At 37.9% G+C, this 23,982-nt stretch overlaps 1 protein-coding gene across 3 annotated transcripts in view; it reads right to left on the reverse strand.

The window, feature by feature from the left end:
- KIF6 (kinesin family member 6) overlaps window positions 1–23,982 on the reverse strand; it is a 381,205-nt gene that overhangs the window by 258,637 nt on the left and 98,586 nt on the right. For all 3 annotated transcript variants that reach the window (XM_063632298.1, XM_055263866.2, XM_055263865.2), the window contains exon 6: window positions 10,481–10,610. In XM_063632298.1, coding sequence (XP_063488368.1) covers window positions 10,481–10,610 — 130 coding nt within the window. The remainder of the gene's footprint in view (window positions 1–10,480; window positions 10,611–23,982) is intronic.

Raw genomic sequence — 23,982 nt, forward strand, 5'->3', positions numbered from 1 at the left:
TTTGTAAAATTAATTTTTTCTGCTTTTAGTTAAACTTATGTTTTCAATCACTTCAAAAATGAATGTAGACAGTTAATGCAGCCTTCAATGATTCAAATAAACTCTGTATATCATATTAAAAGTTTTCTAGGGTACCTGAACGCTTACTTATTTCTTGCCATAACTTATACCTTTTATTCCATTCCTGTGTACCAAAATCTTTTTTTCAATCACTTTGTTATCTTGGAGTAAAGTATCTCAACAGGAATTTCCACTAATCTAGAATAGATCAAATGAAGGAAATCTCTTTTTGATTGAACAGAACATTGTAAAGTATATGCCTGAGACTCCTTAAAACAAACCAACTAAGAACAACAATAGCAATCACAGGATCTAGAATTCAGCTTTCCACTTCAGTTCTCCTTGTTTGGTAACACTTTCAACACTGATACTCTAATTGATCTGTTCCTCTGCTCACTTGCTCTATCTGAATTGAAGACTGAAAATGCCAACTTCCACGTGGTTTTCTAAATGTTTTGTGGGTTGTCATCTCAGCCTTTCAGGTTAAACCTCACCCTTAATGAAGAATTACTGAATCCATTACCTATTGGTTAAGTGATTCTTTATATAGTTCTTCCCATATTAAATGAATTGAATTAGGAAGCTCACTATGCCCTTGATATACTCTAACTCAGCCTGGAAAAGTGAGACCTGACCAAACCTAGTGGTTTAGCACATGACCCTATAAACACCTACCTTGAACTTTTCTGGAATTGTTTCAGAACACACTGCCTAGCAACAAAATATTCCTGAGTGGATATTCCTCTACTGGAATTAATGATCCTAAACTTCTAATTTCTCTTTCTGACTTTTCTGTTTATAAGATACCTGGCTTTTAGAAAAGTAGTCAAAATGATTTTCCCCAGTTGCAAGATTCTAGGTCTTTTTCTTATCCAGCATGTTGTCAAAGTAGTTTTGTAAAAGAGAAATAGACTAGACACACCAATTTTATTTAAAATTTAAAAACAAACTTTGGAGCAATCTGGAACATATAATAAGAATGTTCTAATAATTATGATTCACCTTTATGATAAGAATAGGTCTAGTATGTTTTATTGTGTATCCCTTCTAACAAGTCTGGAATCAATTTGATGGATTTTTGACTTTCACATCCTCAAAGATCTATTGGCCGACTCAAAAATTTTGGGAAAACAATGTCAGAATTAGTGGTTCTGTTGAAGTTTCCTCTGTGGATGTCAGGATTTGGATTACTTCCCTAAGGGTCATTTCTCCAGGATTTGGCAAATCAAAGTCAAACACATTTATATCAAAATCTAAGTCAGCTAAATGGTGGTACATACGGGAAATTGAGAAGGAATTTTGCCGGTATCTTTAATTGGAACTACATTCAATTATCATTCTTACACATCATCCTTGAGCTAGATAGCATCATATCCTCCACCAGCATTAAGGTTTGCTCCCTGAACAATGAAAATTATATAACCCAAAATGTCTGCCCAACCCCCTGCTGTATTTTTCACTTGATTGCAAAAAGAATTATAAGCTAAATTTAGCCATCAAAACAGTAACTTATCATAATTGTCTACTCTGTCCATTTTTAATCTTTTACATTGAGTTTGAATTTTTTTCTTTTTTCTCTTCCTATTAAAATTCAGCCTTCGCTTAAAAATGTCCAAGTCTGACTATTCACATAAGTGGAATAATAATATTATGGGGCTAAAAGAACTAACAATCCTAAGAATTTTAGCAGTTTATTCAAACTGTCTTTTTTATCCATACTACATACCTTGGGATTATAGACAAGCTGAAATTACCTTTTACTATCCTGTGTATAAACAACTAAGACACAGGTAATGATAACACTTCAAGGAGAATTTAGATATACATTTGTATGATTTTGTTCTAATGAAAAAAATATATACTGTGAAACTTTATTGGGATAGCACTCAATGCAGTCTTCGAGTTTGGACATGAAGATCAGTAACAGACACAAATTTTAGGACAATGTCACTCAGAGTACAGATGCTGAAGAAAGAACTCTAGAAGCACAGATATCCAGTGGTAGGCATAACAACCCATTTTATTTTCACTCATAGCTGACTTGTATTTTCTGATTAGATGCCCTTAAGTCTCTTTCTTTAGCTTTGGAATTCAGTAACTTCAATAGAGGATGTCTTGGAATTGAGCTCTTCCAATTTTTTCTTTGAGCTCTTCCAATTTTTTCAGTTATGTCCTTTTCATCTGCAGATTCAAGTAATTCCAAGTTTCAGAAAACTTTTCTCTAGTTTTTTTTTTTTTTTTTTTTTTTTTTTTGAGATGGAGTCTCGCTCTGTCGCCCAGGCTGGAGTGCAATGGCAGGATCTCGGCTCACTGCAACCTCCACCTCCCAGGTTCAAGCAATTCTCCCACCTCAGCCTCCCAAGTATGTGCCACCACCAGCTAATTTTTGTATTTTTAGTAGAGACAGGGTTTCACCATGTTGGCCAGGCTAGTCTCAAACTCCTGGCCTCAGGTGATCCACCCGCGTCAGCCTCCCAAAGTGCTGGGATTACAGGCGTGAGCCACCATGCCTGGCCTTTTCTCTCGTTTTTCTGTTGCCTTTGTTCCCTCCTCTTCTTCAGGATTTCTAACTATGCATAATCGGATGCTCCTTTGTCTCTCTCTTTAGATACACCTTCTCTCATTAATTTTTATATTCTTAGTTATTTTTCAGTCACATTTCTTCCTCTTCTTTTTCCCTCCTCCTCCTCCTTCTCCTGTACCTTCTCTTCCTCTTCTTCTTCTTCCTTCTTTCTATTTGCTTCTAATGGCACTTTCATCTCTTTAATGGCTTTCTCTCTTTCATTTATTTTCTGAAGTTTTTCAAGTTTGCTTTTCTTTGTCTTATAACCTTTTTTCTTTGGGCTCTTGTATAATATTAAGCTATTTTTTAAAAAACAAAGATTGTCTTTAAATAACATACTTAAGATTATGAAGAACAAGCCCTGTGCTCTCTGATTTAATCAGCCTTCAGATGTATGTTCCTTAGCCCTGACACCTACTCCATATATATAAATAGGTTGCGGGATGTTTTCTTTCTGATAATTTTATCTTTGAACACCCCTTTCCTAAAGAGTAGCCTAGAGGATAGGTGAGGAAATATTCATATTGGGTTTACATCCTGAATACTTTTACATTACATCTGTTATGTCTTTAGCCTCAAGAGCATAAACTTTCCTCAGTATTTCACATGAATAGGTCTGGGATGGCTCACAGTTAAGTCCCTTAAATAACAAACTCCCTGAACCCCACTCACCAAAGGCCATCTTCTTTGGCATGAGCCTACATCACTGATCATAAAAATGGCTTGTATTTAAGGTTTCTTCTTTGGATCCACCTTCTATAGTTAGAATGAATATCTATATAATATTCCCAGCGTCTTCCTCCATACTTGCCTGTGTTTCAGATCTCATCCCTCTAACCAAAAGATCACTGGATTTGCATTTGAGAATTGTGACCCTTTCTTTAAAGGGAAACTCTATCCTGCTTGAGGTTGGAGGACATATGAGTTGGCTCTCAGCACCCTCTCACACCATAAGTCAAATTCATAGTATTTGGCAGGTTTTCTCATAGTTTGAGGTTATGGCTATTTCCTTGTTTCACTGAAGATGGCTTTTTTCTCCTCTCTTTCATTTTTTGTTGCTGTTGTTGGTGAATGTCAATAATACTGAATAGAGTAAAAGTGACTTTCATATGCTATGTTTAATTCGAGATGAGAACTTTAAAGATCAGAAGAAACTCTGGGACTAAATTTTATAGCCAAAAGACTATTCTTTTAATAATGTGTATGGAGTATATAAATCTTAAAATTCTAATAATAGCTGTTCCATACCACTCATTTATTTTAATTGATGTTTTAGAACAAATCTCATGGTTCATGTAATACCATTAAATCAGGTTAGAGCAGAATGCAAACTGTGTTGTAACACAGAAGTGCTATTTAAAGAACACTGTATATTTCTCATGTATCTCATATATAAAATATGAGAACAAGAAAGAAATGCTTGTCATATAGTAAGTGCTCAAAATTTAAGTTTCTTTTCTTCTATACCTAGTAGGTATATATAATAGATAAGAAAAGAGGTTAGAATTGTCAATATATCTTTTACCAAGGCTTCTAGCTACTACTTATCAGGGCCTAATAAGAGGAAAATGCTATTCTTGTTTATTTATTTATTTGAGGTGGGGTCGCACTATGTTGCCCAGGCTGGCCTCAAACTCCTGGGCTCAAGCAATCCTCCTGCCTCAGCCTCCTGAGTAGCTGGGATTAAAGGTGAGAGCCAGTGCGCCCTGCTAAACATGCTATTCTTATTGTAAGAAGATCAAGGCCAAAATGTAGTTTGCCTGTTGTATATTTTGCTCTAACCAGGTTTACAAATTTTATAACAAACTTGCTAATTATATATAACTAACATATCTTTCAAACAAAAATTTGTGAGGATGTGTTAGTCAGTAACCCTTTAATGATTTTGGAACTAATTGAAACCAAAATCCTCTTGTTTTCCACACACACCACACAAGGAGATTGGGGCTTAAAGTTGTGTTAACAAACACAATCACACAATAAAGCTACTCCTTCCTTCCTGCCCTATCCTTATGTTATTAGACAACACGTCCAAAAACAGCTGTTCCTATAACTCGCATAAACCTATTAACCCCCACTCACACCCTGTCTCCCAACTGTTTGCACTTCCACAAGGTCATACAACTTACTCCAAAAGTTTGCTAATGTGCAAGCCTGAGAGCTTACAAAGCACATCAGCATAACTCAGATAAATCTAGCACAGATGCTCCACGGTTTATGACACGGGGTTATGTCCCAACAAACCCATCGTAAACGGAAAATACCATAAGTTGAAAATGCATTTAATACACTTAACCCACTGAACATCATACCTTAGCCTAGCCTACCTTCAATGTGCGCAGAACACTCATATTAGCCTACAGTTGGGCAAAATCATCTAGCACAAACCCTATTTTATAATAAAGTGTTGAATATCTCATACAATTTATTGAAGACTGTACTGAAAGTGAAAAACAGAATCATTGTATGAGAACTTGAAGTACAGTTTCTACTGCATGCATATCACTTTCACACCATTTAAAGCTGAAAAATTGTAAGTTGGGGAGTGTCTGTATGTCTTTTATTTCAAGCAAAGAATTAGGTATAAAGACCTCTAATCGCTCTTGGGGAAATTGTTTATAAATCCCATAAACTTTGTTGATAGGCTGATTATTTGGAAAGTAACCTCTTTCAAAAGGTTTGAAGTATCACACACACACACAAAATGTTGAAGTCATCTGTGATGTTCTCAGTACTCACCAATAGGCACAGTGTACCATAAAATCACTTTCAATTCTGGGCCTGAGATTGGAGGTCTTATTGCCTGAAATCATCAGGTCTTCCTCTCTCATGAATTCCACAAAACAGTTTTCAATAACTGATGACCTACTAGTTGCCAGGTGCTGAGAGAATAGAGATGAACAAGACGAAAGTCTTGTCTTTAAATAGTTGCCAGATAAGAACTCCAGGGCCTGTCCAAATGTTATTTAATTCAATTGCTTCTATATCCCTAGAAGGTGGGTATTATTATTATTATTTTCACGTTTCAATTTAAACATTTTATTAATATATTTACATGGTTCAAACTTTTTAAAATACAAAAAGATACTTAACGCCTACAACACTGAGTAGCTTCTCACTGAAGATCTTTTCATTATTTTATAACTTTTGAACCATGTAAGTGAATTACCTCTTCACTATCCATCACCTATATGCCCAGGTTCCAACATATTGCTTTCTCCAACTGTGATAGGAAATGGCTCTCAGTAATCTCTCCCTTCTGGTATTTCTGCCCTTGTGTAATTCTTTTCCTTTTAATATGGGATAGATCTACAGACTTGCTTCTGATAAACACAATACAGTAACAGTGATGGGATGTCATTCCCATGATTACATTACAAAAGATTGACTTCTGTCTTGCTAGCCAACTCTCTATTTCCTTCTTGGCTTGCATGTTTGATAGTGGGTCAAGAATCTGGGCACGAATTAGCTGGTTTCTCTGCTTCACTGTCCCTCACAAGGCTGCCATCAAGGTATCAAATCCAGGTCTGCAGTCTCATCTGAAGCCTCAAATGGGGAAGACTCTGCCCCAAGCTCATTCAGTGGTTATTGGCAGCATTCATTTCCTCAAGGGCTGTTAGACTAAGGGTCTCAGTGCCTCACTGACTGTTGGCGAGAGGTTGCCTTCAGTTTCTTTCCATGTAGAAGGTGGGTATTATTATGCCCATTTTACAGGTTAGAAAGTACAGTTTAGACCAGTTAAGTGACTTGCCCAAGGACACACACTTGGCAAAGGGTGGAGCCAGGGGTAGAAAAGAGGGTCTCCAAAGCTCATGCTCTTCAGCACTACTTGGTGGGGATGGGGGGAGATGGTGAAGAAACCACAGAGTGGAACCAACACTGACTGGAGGAAGTCACCTGACCGTTTACGTGGGAAATGAAGCTAGGCGGAAAGAAAGCAAGCTGCCCACCCAGGGCACCCCAGACTTTCCCAGCGTCGGCACCGAGTGTTCCTTTCTCACCAAAGGTCCCCTGCAAGCAGTTTCACAGCAAATGTCTTATACCAGATATAGCACATTATTGCTCCAGAATCCATCCAGGTCAATAACTACACCAGGTAATACCTATATAAGAAATTATATGCTAGACCACTCGGACATAGTATTCACTTCCTACAGCTGCGAGTACACAGTACAACAAACTGCTGAACAGGATGAAGTTCCAGCCCTCATGGGGTCAACAAATCAATCAGACCTACCCTAACACTTCAAGAGAGAAACAAATAGAAGACATGAACAAAAACAGAAATGCAAATGGCCAATAAAGATATAAAAGAATTTGGTAATCAAAATGCAAATTAAAACAAGATTTCTTTTTTTGTCTACCAAATTGGCAGAATTTTCAAATGTTGTGGTGTTGACAAGGGTGCAGAATATAGACCTGCTTGTTTTTTTTTCCCTCTGGGAGTGGGTTTCAACCAGCTTTCTTAAGGGTAAAGCCCAGACTGCTCCCAAATTTAGCCTGAGCACATTTAAAATGCTAAAATGCACATTCCTGGGCTCCACATGGAAGAGATTCTGAATCCATCAACCGAAATGTAATCCAAGAAACTGCACCATTTAACTATCACAGGGTATTCTAACACAGGTTTTCATAGGACCATATTTGGGCACAGAGTGCCCTAGACCATGGCTAGGACCATGCCTTCAAGGTAGGGGCAAATGGTCCTATCTATGGCACCATGCATGGCCTGATCATGGAATGCAGACTGCTTTCTTCAGTTAGATTTGATGACTTGATAGAAATATTTCAGCTATAAGACAAAAAAAGTATCAAGTTATACTCGCGACTGGTGGACTTGGATACTGGGTCACACACAGTTCAGCTTTTATAATATTTATTCTCTTTGGCCCAGCAATTCAACTTAAAAAAAATGTATCCTAGGGACATAATCAAGTTTTATTCAAAACATTGGTAGGATTGCTGAAATTACTTAAGAGTTCTGAATAAATAAGAAGAGGCTGAAGCTACTCTTAATAACTTTTCCTTAGAATGCTGGCTATGGGTAAAGAACATGAAAGGAAAGAGCACTCCACTTTGTGTCCCACATATTCAGACTTTGTTTTGCAAATGTTTTCTAGTTACCAAGGCAACTTCTGGATTCCTCTGTGTAAATGGGAAATTGGGAACTTTGTTTTTTTAAAAAATGATTCGTTTGTTCTTTTTATCCTGGTAAGCTCGTTCTGTGCCGACAAATTACATTCTGACAGGTTGTAATCCAAAACATGCTTTTTTAGAAGACTGTGAATAATAAGGAATTTCTAGGGGTTGACAGTTACTCGTCATTTATATTTTTGTGTATTTGCTTTCATTGCTTTCAAGGTATAAACTAAGGTGCTAAATATTGGGTATACTTTTAAAATAATTTAGAAATATATATGTAACATGTCAATAACAACGGCAAGACATACTAAGCAGGCTCTCATTATAACATGGTAATTATTATTACCAAAGAAAAGATAAAAGCAAGCACGGAAGCGACCAAAACCTATTAGACTTGGTTTTTTAAATACATCAGGCTTTACATAGGAAAAATAAACAAATTAAATAAAAATTAATGCACAACCAGCATTATTAGGATTAGACTTCTTCAGGTTTCAGCTATTTATAATATTAAACACTCATCAGTAAGTAAAAGGAAAAGACCTGGAATTCTGGCTGGGCGCAGTAGCTCACACCTGTAATTCCAGCATTTGGGAGGCCGAGGTGGGCAGACCACTTGAGGCCAGGAGTTCGAGACCAGCCTGGCTAACGTGGCGAAACCCTGTCTCTACCAAAAATACAAAAAAATTAGCCAGGTGTGGTGGCGCATGACTGTAGTCCCAGCTACTTGGGAGGCTGAGGCACAAGAATGGCTTGAACCCGGGAGGTGGAGGTTTCAGTGAGCCATCACACACACCATGGCACTCCAGCTTAGGCAACAGAGCCACACTCTGTCTCAAAAAATAAAAAATTAAAAAAAAAAAAAAAAAAAAGACTTGGAATTTTGTAAGGTGATAAGACAGGTAAGTTTCACAAAGGAAGTTCCTTAAAACTGCAAAACCGCAGCCCGAAACCATGTAGTTAGCTAAAGTTCATGCATAACTTCGAAAGAGCAAATGGCCAAGCTTTTAAGCTACTGCAGGTCATGGCGGAACAGGTTAAGGGCCTTTCCATAACCCACTGAAGGTGAGGGAAAGTAATCGGCAAGGATGAGGCCTGTACTTCTCTAGGGATGGATCACCTCTGAAAGAAAGTCAGTTAGCATCAAGGCAGCAACAGGCTCCTCTACTTGTTTTCCTTATAGAAGTTTATGAATCTATCTTTTCTCTTTTTCATAAGCATTGGTGGACAGGACCCATTTCTATTCTGTATCTACTGGTTTGCTGTTTATTAAACTATATATGGAGGAACAGGATTTAGTGGAGCACGCTAAATCCTTTGTCATCACATGCCCTAATTCTTACTCAACCTTTATTCCTTAATCTTCGATTATTATGACAAATAAAAGCATCACAAATGATCAAATGGGCAAAATATTGGAGTACTGAGCAAAAATACAAAATATTGTAAAGCAAAACAAAATATTCTGAAATTTAAAACTATGTGAATGTTGTTTCAAATAATAATTTAAGTGCCCTTAAATCCATATATATGGCACATAAACTCAACCTATATAAGTTAGCTAGTCTATTGAAAAGTATTGATGCAAAACTGGGAAACAACTGTGACAAAACCAAAAACTAAGGGCCCAAAATAATAACAGATATCAATACCACGCTTTCACTATCTGGATTTGGTTTGCATTGGTCTATCTTGCGTCTAAGGTGGGGCATTCCAGAGGGCAGACATGGGGCTCAATAAAAGGTTCCTTGACGGAGATTTTTCTTGGACTACTTACCCTTTCAGCTTACTATCCCTACCTAATACTTGTTATCAGAGACAAGGTAAAATACAGAACTCTGGAAGAGCGGTTTAAAAAGAAAATGCCAATGAAAACAGTAAGCTGTTCATTTGGGGAACTGTCCCCACACCACCAGCACCACCACCACCATCCCATTCCCTTCACCACAGTGTAGCTGGATGAGAGCTTCATAATCCTCCATCTGCAATCAGAAACCAGTTGCAATTTGGGCCCCTGACCAAGCTGGGTCAATCCTAGCTCCTGCATAGAATTCTCAGATAAAATAGGAACTCAGTTAAATTTGAATGTCAGATTAACAATGAATAATTTTTAATATAAGTATGTTTCAAATATTGCACTGAGATATACACACTATGGTGGTGTTCCCAGATACGCCAGCAATAGCTGCAAATGCATGGAGTACTCCCTATGTTTAATGCATTGTTCTAAGTACTTTATACATATTAACCCACTAACTAAATGAAAATATATGGATATGTAAACACATGCCAACCTATGGATGATTTCAGGTTAGGAAAAATGGACTGAGTATTTTTAAATTTTAGAAAATATGCAAAACATCCTATAATTAAGACATGTAATACATTGTCATTAATGTACAAACAAATTTGTATAGAACTTAGAAATATAAAAATAAAAACTAAAAGGTAGATACACTAAAGTAGAAAAAGCAGTGGATTGATAATCCAGGGGTCTAGATTTCTGTTCCTGCTCATTAGCTAGCTGGTGACCTTGGGAAAGTCTCCTCACTTCTCAAGATCTGGGCTTCTTTATCTGCATGTGGGTTTGGACGAGATTATTTTTAAGGTCGTTGTTGCCCCTAAACTTCTATTATATCTTTTTTTTTCCGCCTTGGCTTCAGATACTATATCTTATAATGTGGAAGAAACAGCTTGCAGAGAGAAGTTTATTACCTCTGCAATCATTCGGTTGGTGTCTCCTAAAAAAAGCAAATTCAGAGCTTCTTCCTCTGTGGTTGCCTGATGGAGAGTCAAGTTTTTCAGGTGAATGTTCTGATCAGGATCCTCCAGTATTGTCACTTTCCTAGGCAAATGGGAAGCAAGAAAACAAGGTACTGCTGAGAATGAAAGGAACTTGAAGTCTTCCCTACAGGCTTTTAAAAAGCTGTATAGTATGACGTCTTGAACTTATAAAAGCAAATACACAAGATACCAGACAGCACTGGATTAGAATCAAACACTGACATTCCCTTGACAGTACTATCAAATAGCTTTGAGACTGAAAAATATATTACAAGCTCCTGATTTAAAGCCACCTGTCATTGTAATAATCAGATCGCTAAATCATCTTAGAACGCATATTCTTTTTGAATTAAAAATTCAAACAGATAATAATTTTCTACTTACATATCAGGAACCTAGGCCACATATTTTCTGTGTCATGATTCAGTTTCTTACATAGGCAGTGAACTCATTCTTTTGTTCAATTTCATATCACTTTCAATTTACATGATATTTCAAACTGGTTCACTTACCAACTTAAACATGATGAAAACTGAGGCATCTGTCATCCTTCTAGGAGTTATTCCCCTATTGAGTTTTCTCATCAAGGTGAATAAAAAATTTTCAAGAAGCCTTATAATAAAGATTTAGCTTGCCATTATTATTTTAATGCCTGTCAAATCCGTTTCTTGATCCTTTTTCATTTACAACATACCTTTCCTTCCATTACATCCTTTTAGTCGGAGCCTTAGATCTGGAATTACATTCCTCTATTACAACTACCTTAACGGGCATCCTGATGCCAACACCGTTTCCTCCCAGGTGAATCCTAATCCTGTTTCCAAAGTTGGCTTGTCAATACTCTCCCTAAAGTCCTTTCAGGACTTTCTGCAATGGAACAAAATTTGGCTAAACTCCTCATACTCTGCTTCACAGGCCTACAGAGTTGAGTCATAAAGTTACTAAAGAGAGTTCCTCTCTACCTCTTAAATTTTGCCCTCTTGATTTTCTTAAGAATTGTTAAGGAAAGGAAATCTTATTATTCACAAGTATTGCCAAAGAGTATCTCAGGTATCTTCACTTGTTTAAAACATTTGGAATTGATGACACTAAGTAAATGTTAGCATCATCCAGCACTACTTTTCCTTTAAAAGAAAAACCAGCAGATGGACATGTGTAATTTTCTTTTTTTTTTTTTTTTTTTTTTGAGGCGGAGTCTCGCTCTGTCGCCCAGGCTGGAGTGCAGTGGCGCGATCTCGGCTCACTGCAAGCTCCGCCTCCCGGGTTCACGCCATTCTCCTGCCTCAGCCTCTCCGAGTAGCTGGGACTACAGGCACCCGCCACCATGCCTGGCTAATTTTTTGTATTTTTAGTAGAGACGGGGTTTCACCGTGGTCTCGATCTCCTGACCTCGTGATCCGCCCGCCTCGGCCTCCCAAAGTGCTGGGATTACAAGCGTGAGCCACCGCGCCCGGCCTAATTTTCTTTTTTATAAAAACTTATTTAGAATATCTTAAAAAATGAAGATTTTGCAAGTATCATAATTTTTTTCATCTTTCCCTTTTGCAAGAAAGTTATCTGGACTTTCATATGTAATTTGTGAGCACTTAAAATCCTAATGGTAGGAAGAAAACGTAGCTCTACCAGCACATCTGTGACCAATATGTCACTAATAATGTCCTCCTTTGCCAAGTTTTAGACTCTTTTTTGTTTCCTTCAACAACACCAGCAAAAATGGAAAAAGATCTTTTCTCTTAATGAAAACAAGTGTCATTTATTTATTTTTCAACAAGACTCTTAAGTGAGCTTATTAAAAATGCTTGGAAAAGAGAAAGGCATTTGAATTGAATTGAATTGAAATGGATGAGTTGTATTCTATTTTTAAAAACTCCCTTTATTCCTTAAACTTTATTTCCACCCTGATTTTTCTGAAGTGCTCAAGAAGGTTTGGCTAAATTAAATCCCTAGAGACACAGAAGTAATGACTCTTCCTAAACCGACAGATTCTGGGGCTTATAGGTGAGAGAAGTTAAGTAATATTGGAAGATAAAGTAACAAAATAAGGGTGAGAGCCACTGACTTCATCTTTAATATCCCTTCTAGTAGACACGTGGAGAGGAGGTTTCTGATTTTTTATCTTTACTTTCCATCCTGTTCCACTTCATGCCCAAAGGGTAAAATTACTAATTTTCTTGTTTGTAAAACACCTGAAGACACTGATGAGTCATATCTACTAATAGGTAAGGTCACGGAAAATTTTAAAAAGACTGTCTTTCCAGGGCAAGTTTCTTTTCTACCTCCCTGACCATACAGTTGGTGGGTATACTAAGCCACACAACATTAACCACACAATAACTAACGCTCAACTGGGGATTATGGGTCTCCCTAAACATCCATAGGGTTTATATCATTACTGAATCAAAAAATGTAAGTAATAGTAAGGACACCTAATACCTATATCTCTCACCATTACTTCACTGAAACAGGAGATGCAGAGAACAAGCAAGTATGGAATTCTAAGCATGCTCATTTATTAGATAACCTTATATGGGTCACTGATTTAGGATTACATGTATATAGGATAATTACATGCATAAGGTAAAAAGTGTTAAATGTCATCAGTGATATTTGGCTAAGCTACTTGTTTCTTCTAAATCACCCAGAGCCTTTGATCTCCAATGTAGCTACTTCAGAACTATTACACTTCTACATTTACTTCCAGGTGCTTGTCCAGCTTTGTCACAAAATACACTTTGTACGTGCCCTTGGCGTTTCTTCGTAGAACTCTTGGCTATCTTTTGTAACCCATCCCTATACGTTAATATCATGTGTTCCTCACTTTTTTCTGATTTCTTGACCATGGAGGTTTTGAAAAGTAAATAAAAAGGCAGGTTAGAGTTTTCTTTCACGGGCTTCCCCCTGCTTAGGGCTCATTTGTGGGCACGCTATAAAAGGGTCCACTTCTGGCATCCTTCTGGAATCTTTGAAACACAATCTTCCCTCACCAATCAGGGTCTCTTCTTGCCAGTTTTCAGATTCTTTTCTGATTTCTGCCCAATCCCTTGGGCATGATGCTTTGGACTTTCCCATATTGCCCTGCCTGCCCCCACTGAAAATCCTTTTTGCACTAAGTCTTGCAGCCAGTGCATCAGCCCCATCTATGTTCATGCCTTTGCTCATAGGAGCCCAGCCTGAGCCATGCCCTGGGCACTATGTCTATTGCCTGGGAGAGGTAGTTGTGGAATGAGAGTGTTTTAAGTTCTACTGCCAGTGAAATGGTTTTTCAAAGTTGGAGGAAATAAGGACCATTACAAAAAGTTTCTCATCAAGTTCCTTCCTTTCCTGGCCCTTTCTTTCCCTCTGTCCCTCATGAATCAATAGCTATTTCCTGAATCCTTAATCTACCACTTGGTTCTGACTATAATTTTCATGGGCTTGAAAGAGGGCTTAATTAGAGTTTCTTAAATAAACATTATAATACCAAGATGGAAACCCCCAAACTATTTATTTGATTTTTTTTAACAGGCCTATGAACAGCTTTCCCTACAAAATGTTTCTAAAATACTTAGATTTCCAGCGAAAAGTCACTGATAGTCTTCACTTGGATACCTAAGTGGAAAGTTCTGCTAAGTGTACTCGGCCTCTGCTTAATGATGGGGAAGAAGCAAGCTTTGTGTCTTCTCTGTAAACAGAGAATCTTTTCCATTTGGCCAAGTAGCTGGAATTTGTAGGCTCTTTTTAACTGACTGAAACACATACGAAGAGCAATAGGAAGGCTCTTGTTCTCAATAATGGAAGCTATCAATGAAAGAATCCTCCCCACCCCACACGCTACCTCCACATTTCAGCACCATCAACTTGCTGAACAGGAACTTCCCAGGCATTACTGCAAGGAACATGGTTTCTAACGTTCATGTTATATGTAAGTGTTGCCATGGTGATTTCTATTTTTTATCTATTTGCAAATGTCCCCTATGATGATATAGGTCATGCACTACACAATGGCGCCATGTCTGAGGGGGTGCTATTCACATCATGGGTTTGTATAGTTATCACGACAAGTGTCTGTCATAAGGCAATGAAGAGTCTCCTAACAAAATCAGCATACTGCAACAATTTTCCAATAGATGGCAGGGGTGCCTTTTAGTAAGTCACATAAAGGTGACTTGAGGTCATATAGATTAGAGGCCATTCTGTCTAGACACCTTGACCTAGAACAATGTCAAGAACAGGTGGGCCTCATGACAATGGGTGGGGGTTCACCAGGATCTTCTAAATAACTAGATATGTTTCACATGTTGTAAACATAGTCCCAACACAAGTCACTTAAATAAAGAGAACATTCACTTGTTTGTCAGTTCTCAATATCCTTTTATTTTCACCCCAACACATTTTCTCTGAAGCTCTTTATGGTGAAGGTTTAGGGAAAAGGAGAGATGTAAAGTTTTAGGAAAAGTATGTAAGGTGACCCCTCCTTTCTGCATTTAAACAATTTCAAAGGTAGATTTTCTTTAGATTGATTACAATTTTCTAAAAGTTTCTTCGGTTATAAAATATAAATACTTGAAATACGTTTCTTGGGAAAGTTTCATGAACCTGCAATACATTTTTGTGTTAGTGTTGACCTAGACAAAATGGGCTAAAAGCAATGGACGTTTTCTCCATTATTGAGATATTTCGAAAGCTCTTTCTAGTAGCTTGAAAACCGTATCTTTTCTTTGTAGTTTGATTTAACATCATATCTTTTCACTGACAATGAAGAATATAGCTGATCACAGGACATTCATAAACTAAAAATAAAATCCTAAGCCCCTCAACCAACTGAATGGATCCCCTCTTGGCCAAGGGGACCCCAGAAAACCTGACAAACTGAATTCCCAGCCATGATAGGAAAGGAGGTTGGACACGCCTTGTTATGCACCCTCCCTTTTGGAGTTTCAGCACAACTGACCAGCATTAATGTTAAAACAGATATCATAAGACTCACAGAACAAACTTTTTGTGGCAATAAGAAACCAAATTATAAACAAGACCCAAGGCCATGCCAGACTAGTGTTAAGTCACTCTCTACAAACCATAAAATCTAATTAAAAGGTTTTTAAAAATTAATCCAATATAATGTGGCTTGTTCTCCAACCTGACTCTGATGTAGCATCACAGCACAGACGCCCCGAGTCTCAACTTCAGCATTCCTTTGTAGTGACTTCAAGTCGTTAGACAAAGCTTAGCTCTTTCAACCAATTGCCAACCAAAGAATCCCTAAAACCCAACTCTGACTTCTAAGTCCCTCCTTTGAGACGTTCTACCTTTTCAAACTGAACCAATGTATGCTTTCATGTGTTGATTTATGATTTTATAATTCCTGTCTTTCTGAAATGCACAAAACCAATCTGTAACCAGATTGCTCAAAATAAACCTTTTTATTTTATTTTTATTGGCTCAAAATAAATCTCTTTAAAATATTTTACAAAGTTTCCTTTTTCTGTTAATACGTTTTAGAAACTAAGTTAGTTAAGGCTGGGCGCGGTGGCTCACGCCTGTAATCCCAGCACTTTGGGAGGCCAAGGTGGGCGGATCACGAGGTCAGGAGATCGAGACCATCCTGGCTAACACAGTGAAACCCCGTCTCTACTAAAAATACAAAAAAATTAGCCGGGCGCGGTGGCGGGTGCCTGTAGTCCCAGCTATTCGGGAGGCTGAGGCAGGAGAATGGCATGAACCCGGGAGGCGGAGCTTGCAGTGAGCAGACATCGAGCCACTGCACTCCAGCCTGGGTGACACAGCCAGACTCTTGTCTCCAAAAAAAAAAAAAAAAAAAGAAACTAAGTTAGTTAATATAATCTGCAACCTACAACACCAAGTTCTAACTTTTATAAAAGAGGAAACACTAACAAATAAAATACTTTATCAGAAGAAGTCCAAACTCCTTCCAAATCAACAGAGTATACAAAAATTCACTTCTACTCTTTTGGGATATGAGTGGATGGAATGAAATAAGGGCTCTAAATGGATTTTTCCTCTCCATCAATGATTGTGTGGCTCATGATGCAGGTTGCCTGTATGGGATCTGTCCTCCCCTTCTCCCTATTAGGCTTTGATTTTGTTCAGGGAATTATTTAAAAACACTAGAATTTCCCAGACTCTCTTGCAACTAAGGCTGCCCATATCACAAAATTCTGGTCAGTGACAAGGAAGTGAAAGTCATTGGATGGAGCTTCCTGGACATGAGCAGCCTCAGGCAGCAGGTGCCTGTTTCCTTCCAGAAATGTGCACGAGATGCTGGAGGTGAGGCAGCCATTTTGCATGATGACTAAAGCTGCTCACTAAGAATGGCTGTGCAGAATGATGGAAGGAAGCCCTGAAGGCATCCTGGAGCTTCCACAGCAGCCCTCCCTGCCTATTTTTAGAATCTTTAAGGTGCGGTATTGTGGGAGAGGTGAGGCTTGGGGTATGGCAAGGAACAGACTATTTGGTTAAGCCATTGTAAATTAGGCTGCTATTACCTGCAGTTGTTAATTTACTAACACAAATTTCCAATACTGTTGACTGAAGAATTCTTCCCTCCACCTACATTAAATGATAACATTGTATAGAATATGATTCTGGTTTAATCTGTTTGCTTTTCTTCATCTGTTTAATTTAGAAGTAGTATAACATTATTTTATTATTAGAATTTTTACTTAATTTGAATAGATAGTGTCACTAATTTTCTCTCACTTCTCTACTTTATGAAAATTTATTTGTTCTTCTCGGTTGTCTATCCTTTCAGATAAACTCTGGAATCATATATATATGTTTTCTAAAGCCTCTGTGATTTTGTTCGGAATTTCATTGAACCTATGCATTAATATGAGAATACCCCTTTAAGGTATTCATACTGCACACTCAGAAACAGATTAATAACTATCTATTTTCAAGTCTTCTTTTACTTTCACAGAAAAATGTACTATCTTGTTCACAAAGTTCTCGAACATTTCCTGAGCATTTTACCTTCTTTTGCTATTGTAAAAGAGATCTATTTAGCCATTATTTTTCTAAATGGATTATTCCTAGGGCTTGCTGCTTAGATCGAGTTAGATAAATACTAATAGATAATAGCTGGCCAGTTGGTCTGAATACCATCAGGCTTATCTCTGTTTCATAATAACTAACTTTCATTTTGTAGAACATCTTCAACTACCTTAGAATTCAGTGTAAAAACACAAAGTCAATTACAATTAACCGTGGAATCACACCTAGGCTAACTGCTATGGAAGTTCCAGAGCAGGGAGATTAATATACTGCTTGTGACCTTCATCACCTGGCCCAGATAACTCCTCCAGCCATCTGACATAATCTCTCCACTTCCCTCACCTAGACTTCATTCTAAAGGCTCTTCCCATGTGTCCCTTCTCTCAGGCCAGCTCAGCTCTGCTCCCACCTCAGCAGCACTGTCAGCTCTTGGCTCAGTCAGAACTTGCCATACGTCAGTAAAATTAGGAAACCATTGAAGGTTGTGGGAGCAGAGACAGGGGTGTTAAAAGGTGCCTGAGTAGGTAGTAACGGGAAACAACTGGCTGAAGTGGGCTCCTTTTATGAGACAACTGCAGCTCTAAATCATGTGTATGCTCTTTTCCCATGTACATACATTATTAGCGGGATAGTCGAGTGTGGTGCAGAAGTCTCTTTAGGTGTTTCATGTGTATACCCCATTTTCCAACTAAATAGTAAGTTAATTGAAGAGACGAATACAGATTAAATTCTTTATAATGCACTCAAAAGAGCTAATTGAGATTCTTCCAATATGGTAAATTGTTGGTATACATGGTATTAACACTCTCAAAAGGTTGTAATAATTTTTTCTCTATCAGTTGAGCTATAATAGACGTATTTCTAAACCCTGTACGTTTTTCTAAAGAACAGAATAAAGTGATCAAGCAAGCTTAGAATCATTCAAAGCTGTTTTAAATAATCCTAAGGTTTTGCTCTATATACTGAAAATTGAGAATAGATTCTGAAAATGATGTACTATCAGAATAAATCAATTCATAACGCAGTCATGGAGACTAACAGGACAATATGTCAAAGCAAGACAAATCCATACTAATACACAGTTTAGAATGTGTATTTCACCTCTTAATGGCTGAAGAAAGTGTCTGTATTTGTTTATACACAAAGCGCAAGGAAAATGGAATAGATTGAGGTGACAGTGTTTTTCCTGTCATTAATTCATGTCACTAAAAGCTCTAAATATCACAGATATATTCCTATATTCCAGATATATGAGTGAAAACACTGAAACTGTTTCTTCCCATCCTTCCACGCATCACTTATTAGGCAATGGTTGGTGAAAGCTAACATTTCTATTATATGGACTAAATGTTTGTGTCCCCTCCAAATTCATATGTGGAAGCCCTAACTTCCAATGTGATGATATTTAGAGGCGGAGCTTTTGGGAGGTAATTCGGTTTAAATTAGGTCATGAGGGTGGAGTCCCAATCCCATGATTGTATTAGTATCCTTATAACAAGAGCTCTCTCTCTCTTTCTCTCCCCACCAGGCAAGAAGGCAACAGTCTGCAAGCCAGGAAGAGAGCCCTCACCAGACACCAAATCCGCCAGTACCTTGATCTTGGACTTCCCAGCCTCCAGAACTGTGAGAAGTAAGTGTCTGTTGTTTAAGCTACCCAGTCTATGGTATTTTGTTATGGCAACCCAAGCTGACTAAGACAACCTCCTAATTGTCTAAGTCATTTCTGATATTGAGAACAACCTCCTTCAATTGGCTATTGAGAGTAGAGGAAGCCAGCTTTCCCCCTTGTTATTATTCTAGTAGGTTGGGCTAGGCTTTGTGTGGAATTTTGTCATTTTCGGGCTACAGGGGCTTTCTATTCCTTCATCATGATTACTGGCAATGTTTCAGTTCTCAACGTACACAGTCCCTGGCCAAGACATAGAGTAGGGCTTAACATCACTGGTCACTGGTTACTCATATCATCCTACAGGAAAGCACCCCCAACTCCTCAAGAGGCTGCCATTCCAGCTATGTTAGTAATTAACTCAGTTTAAAAAAAGACTGGAGTTAGCTTTAACTTTGAGATCTATGCTTATAGGCCTAGGAGTCCCCTCAAATCCCCATAGGAGCCAGAAAAAAATAACACAAATGAAACATGTAATGCAAAAGGTAGTAGTAAGAACTGAAGGATGCATGCCTCATCTAAAAGCACTAAGTAAAAAATTCTTAAACACAAAATGTGTAGGCCAAACAAAACAGGTTTAGGGCTGACGCAAGGAGGGTCCAAAGTGTATGGGGGAGAACTGGCTTCCAAAAGGATAGAGTTTCTGAGACTAGAGGAAAGTAGGTAAGTGAGAAAAAGGGTGACAGGCAGGAAGCTGAGGAAATTCATGTTTGACAGTTTCCATATTCTTTCTGAGATAGGGATACAACTGGCTTCAAAGAGATTTGGGGCAGGGAGCAGTTTACCAAAGAGATGAACATCTGGTATAATCATTGTAAGGATGGGAACAAAAAGCACTGGGCACATGAATGTGTTGCTCAGTAGGGTGAGGGCCCAGCTGAGGTTGGAGACCATAATGTGGTGGAACCTACTCCAGTCTTCTCTGAACCCCCAGGTTGAAATCAGTTTCCCCTCTTCTGCCACCACAGAATCCAGGGCATCTTGTCACTTACTATGTACAACTGAAATGATCAGTTTATGAGTCTGTTCTATTAGAACCACAGCCCTTTGAGGCCAAGAACATTTACTTTCAGACCTTTGCAGAGAGTCTGACATGCACCAGATGGGGCTGAAATGGAGAAGCTTTGGCTCACCCAGACTGACACAAGTGGCTCCAGAGGCCTAAAGAAACCTAGAAACCACAGTCTGCTTCAGGTGGAATACTGGGATGTGACACGGATCTCTTAGGAAAGAACACCAGCACCCCCAGCTCTGATGTTTAATGGAACAGGGTTAACATCCTGGTTCTATCTCTTAGCAGACATGAAATCCTGGGGAAACATCACACAATCTCTGTGAACCTCAGTTTTGTCAACCATAAAACATGGATTATAATACCTACTTCCTTAAATGAGATAATGTATGCACAGTCCTTAGCATACAAACTGGCATAAAATAAGTGCTCAATAAATACTGGTTCACTATCCTCTTTGGAGAGATTTTTCTGGTATTTCAAAAAACAACTTCCCCTAGGTGGATGAGGGAAGGGATTAAGGCAAACCTCCAGCATTAGAATCACCTGGGATATTTATTTAAACATATGTGAATTTTCTAGGGGTGGAAGCCAGGAATTAGCATTTTTAACAATCATCCCAGGTGATTCTTACACTTAGTTAAACTTCAAGCCACTGGATTATGATGCCTTCCAATTTTCTTCCTTTGTTTTTTACTCCCGCTGCCACCTAAGCAGTCCTAGTAACTTCCCACAATGCTCTGACTCTTGTCTACCTCATTCCAGTCCTACACACTACTAACTGATTTTTCTTCCTAAAAGGCGGTTCCAATTATGCTATGTCCTGGAATCAAAATCTCCAAGGGCCACACCTTGCCTGCCAAATCCTTGCATTTATACCTTGCCAGTCTTAATGCTCCTGCCTACCACCTTACTGGGTTCCAGTCAAACAGGTCTACTAACTGTCACAGAACAAGCCCTATGCCTCAACTTCTCTATCTTTGTTTCCACACAAAAGCCACACTCCACTGCCCCAAGTCCTACCCCTTCCCTCAAGGATGATTTCATCTGCCATCTTCCCTGTGAATCTTTGCCTGGTCTCTTGCATTGATGTGATCTCTTTCTCCTGTGAGCTCTTGTCATTTTTTCTGGCTCTCTTACAATGTTTTTCACATTCCACCTTATGCTACTTTATACTAGCTTTATCCTCTCTGCTATGAGTTCCAGGGAAACAGGGACTACGTTAGCAAACATGGTGCCTAGCACAATGGCTGGAACAAAGTTGGGTCTCAACAAATGTTTGCTGAGTATATGAATGAATTCACGTGTCTGGACTGTAAGCCATGAGAGCAGAGACTGTGCATTAATTTTTTTGTAACTCCTGCATCACTTAGCAGTGTTTTCTATCCAGTAGATGTTAGAAATGTGGTGACTTAAATTTAACATTTGGTGACTTTTGCCCCTTTGATGACAAATTATTCAAAAAATACAACACAGCCAAGATTTCAATACTGAATGCTGGAGTTTACTGGTTCCTTTTTATAGTAATAACCATGACAATCGTTAGAATCTGAAATGGAATATGCTTCCCTATTTAGGAATACTAAAATTATACTAAAGTAAGGTGACTATTTTCTCTACAGCTGAGACCAACAGTTATCCTGTTTTACTTCATGAGACAAACTTAGATTCTAACTATATTCCTTTTATAGCATGTGACATAAGAAGCTTTCAAAAATAGAATTTCTATTTTTCATTTGAAATTCTAAAAAATTTCTAAATACAGAATAGGTTTAATACACATATGTGTGTATATGCATATGTATGTCTATATACAAATATATAGCCAATTACTTTTTAAATTAAACCTTTTGAGATTATTGTAGATTCACATACAGCTATAAGAAATAATTCAGGGAAATCTCATATACCCATTGCCCAGTTTTTCCCAATGGTAACATCTTGCAAAACTATAGTATTAAAATATCACAACCAGGACATTGGCAATCCAATCCACCAATCTTATTCAGATTTTTCCAGTTTTGCTTGTACTCATTTATGTGTGTGTGTGTGTGTGTATACATTTTAGTTCTACGCAATTTTCCCAGGTTTGCTTGTATTCACTTGCATGTGTTTGTGTGTACATTTCATATTTAATTAAATGCAATTTCCCCAATTTTGCTTATGTTCTCTTGTGTGTGTCTGTGTGTGCATTTAGTTCTATGTAATTTTATCATATGGGTAGCTTTGTGTATCCAGAGCCACAGTGAAGACACAGAACACTGCATCATCACAAAGATCCTTTGTGTTGACCTTGTCCAACCATTCCCCTGCCCTCCCTAACTCTGTATCCACTAATCTGTTCACCAATTGGAATCATACAGCATGTAAACCCTTCGGGATTGGCTTTTTTTACTCAAGATATTTCCCTGGAGATTCATCCAAGTTGTTAATTGTCTCAATAGTTCATTCCTTTTTGTTGTCACCTTATTAACTAAAGCCTATAGTTTACATCAGGGTTCATTCTTTGTATTGTAAATTCTGTGGGTTTTGACAAATGTATTATATCATGTGCCCACCATTACAGTATCATATAGAACAGTTTCACCACCCAGAAACCCCGTGCTTCACCTATTTATTCTTCTACTCCTCCCCCTCAACCTCTGACAATCACTGATCATTTCATTGTCTCTATAGTTTTGCCTTTTCCAGCCAGAATGCCATATAGTTTGAATCATACAGTATGTAGACTTTCATGGTAACTTTTGCACTTAGCAATATGCATTTACATTTTCTCCATGTCTTTTTGTGGCTTAATAGCTAATTTCTTTTCATTGCCAAATAATATTCCCTTGTATGGATGTACTATAGTTTATCTGTTAACCTATTGATGAACATCTTGGTTCCTTCCAATTTTCAGCAATTATGAATAAGACTGCTATATGTATTTGTGGGAAGGTTTTTGTGTAGACATAAGTTTTCAACTCATTTCGGTAAAAGCCTAGGAGCGCAGTTGCTGGATCATATGGTAAAAGTATGTTTAATTTTCTAAGAAACTGCCAATTTGTCTTCCAAAGTGGTGGGATCATTCTGCATTCCCACCAGCAATGAATAAGAGTTCCTGTTGCTCCACATCCTTGCCAGCATTTGGTGTTAGTATTTTAGATTTTAGCCAGTCTAATTTGTATGTAGTGGTATATCACTGTTTTAATTTGCAATTCCCTAATGACAGGTGATGTTGAGCTTCTTTTCATACGCTATTTGCCACATGTGTATCTTCTTCAGCGAAGTGGCTATTCAGATCTTTTGCCCATTTTAAAAATTGGGGCATTTATTTTCTTATTGTTGAGTTTTTAAAATTCTTTGCATATTTCAGATATAAAAATTCTTTGTATATTTGTATCTTTATCAGATATGTGTTTGATAATTAATTTCTTCTAGCCTGTGACTTGCCTTTTCATTTTCTTAACTGTCTTTCACAGAACAGAAGTTTTAATTTTAATAAATTTCAACCTATAAATTTTTATTTCACTGGTCATGCTTTTGGTGTTGCATCTAAAAACTCATTGGCAAACCCAAGGCCATCTGGATTTTCTCCTGTGTTATCTTCTAGAAGACTTATAGTTTTGCATGGTACATTCTGGTCTATGACTCATTTCAAGTTAATTTTGTGAAAGGTGTAAGGTCCATGTCTAGATTCACTTTTTTCATGTGTGCATATCCAGTTGCTTCAGTACTATTTATAAAAAAGACTACCCCCTTTCCACTGAATTGCCTTTGCTTCTT

Source organism: Symphalangus syndactylus, chromosome 23 (assembly GCF_028878055.3).
Source record: "Symphalangus syndactylus isolate Jambi chromosome 23, NHGRI_mSymSyn1-v2.1_pri, whole genome shotgun sequence".
Classification (NCBI taxonomy): domain Eukaryota; kingdom Metazoa; phylum Chordata; class Mammalia; order Primates; family Hylobatidae; genus Symphalangus; species Symphalangus syndactylus.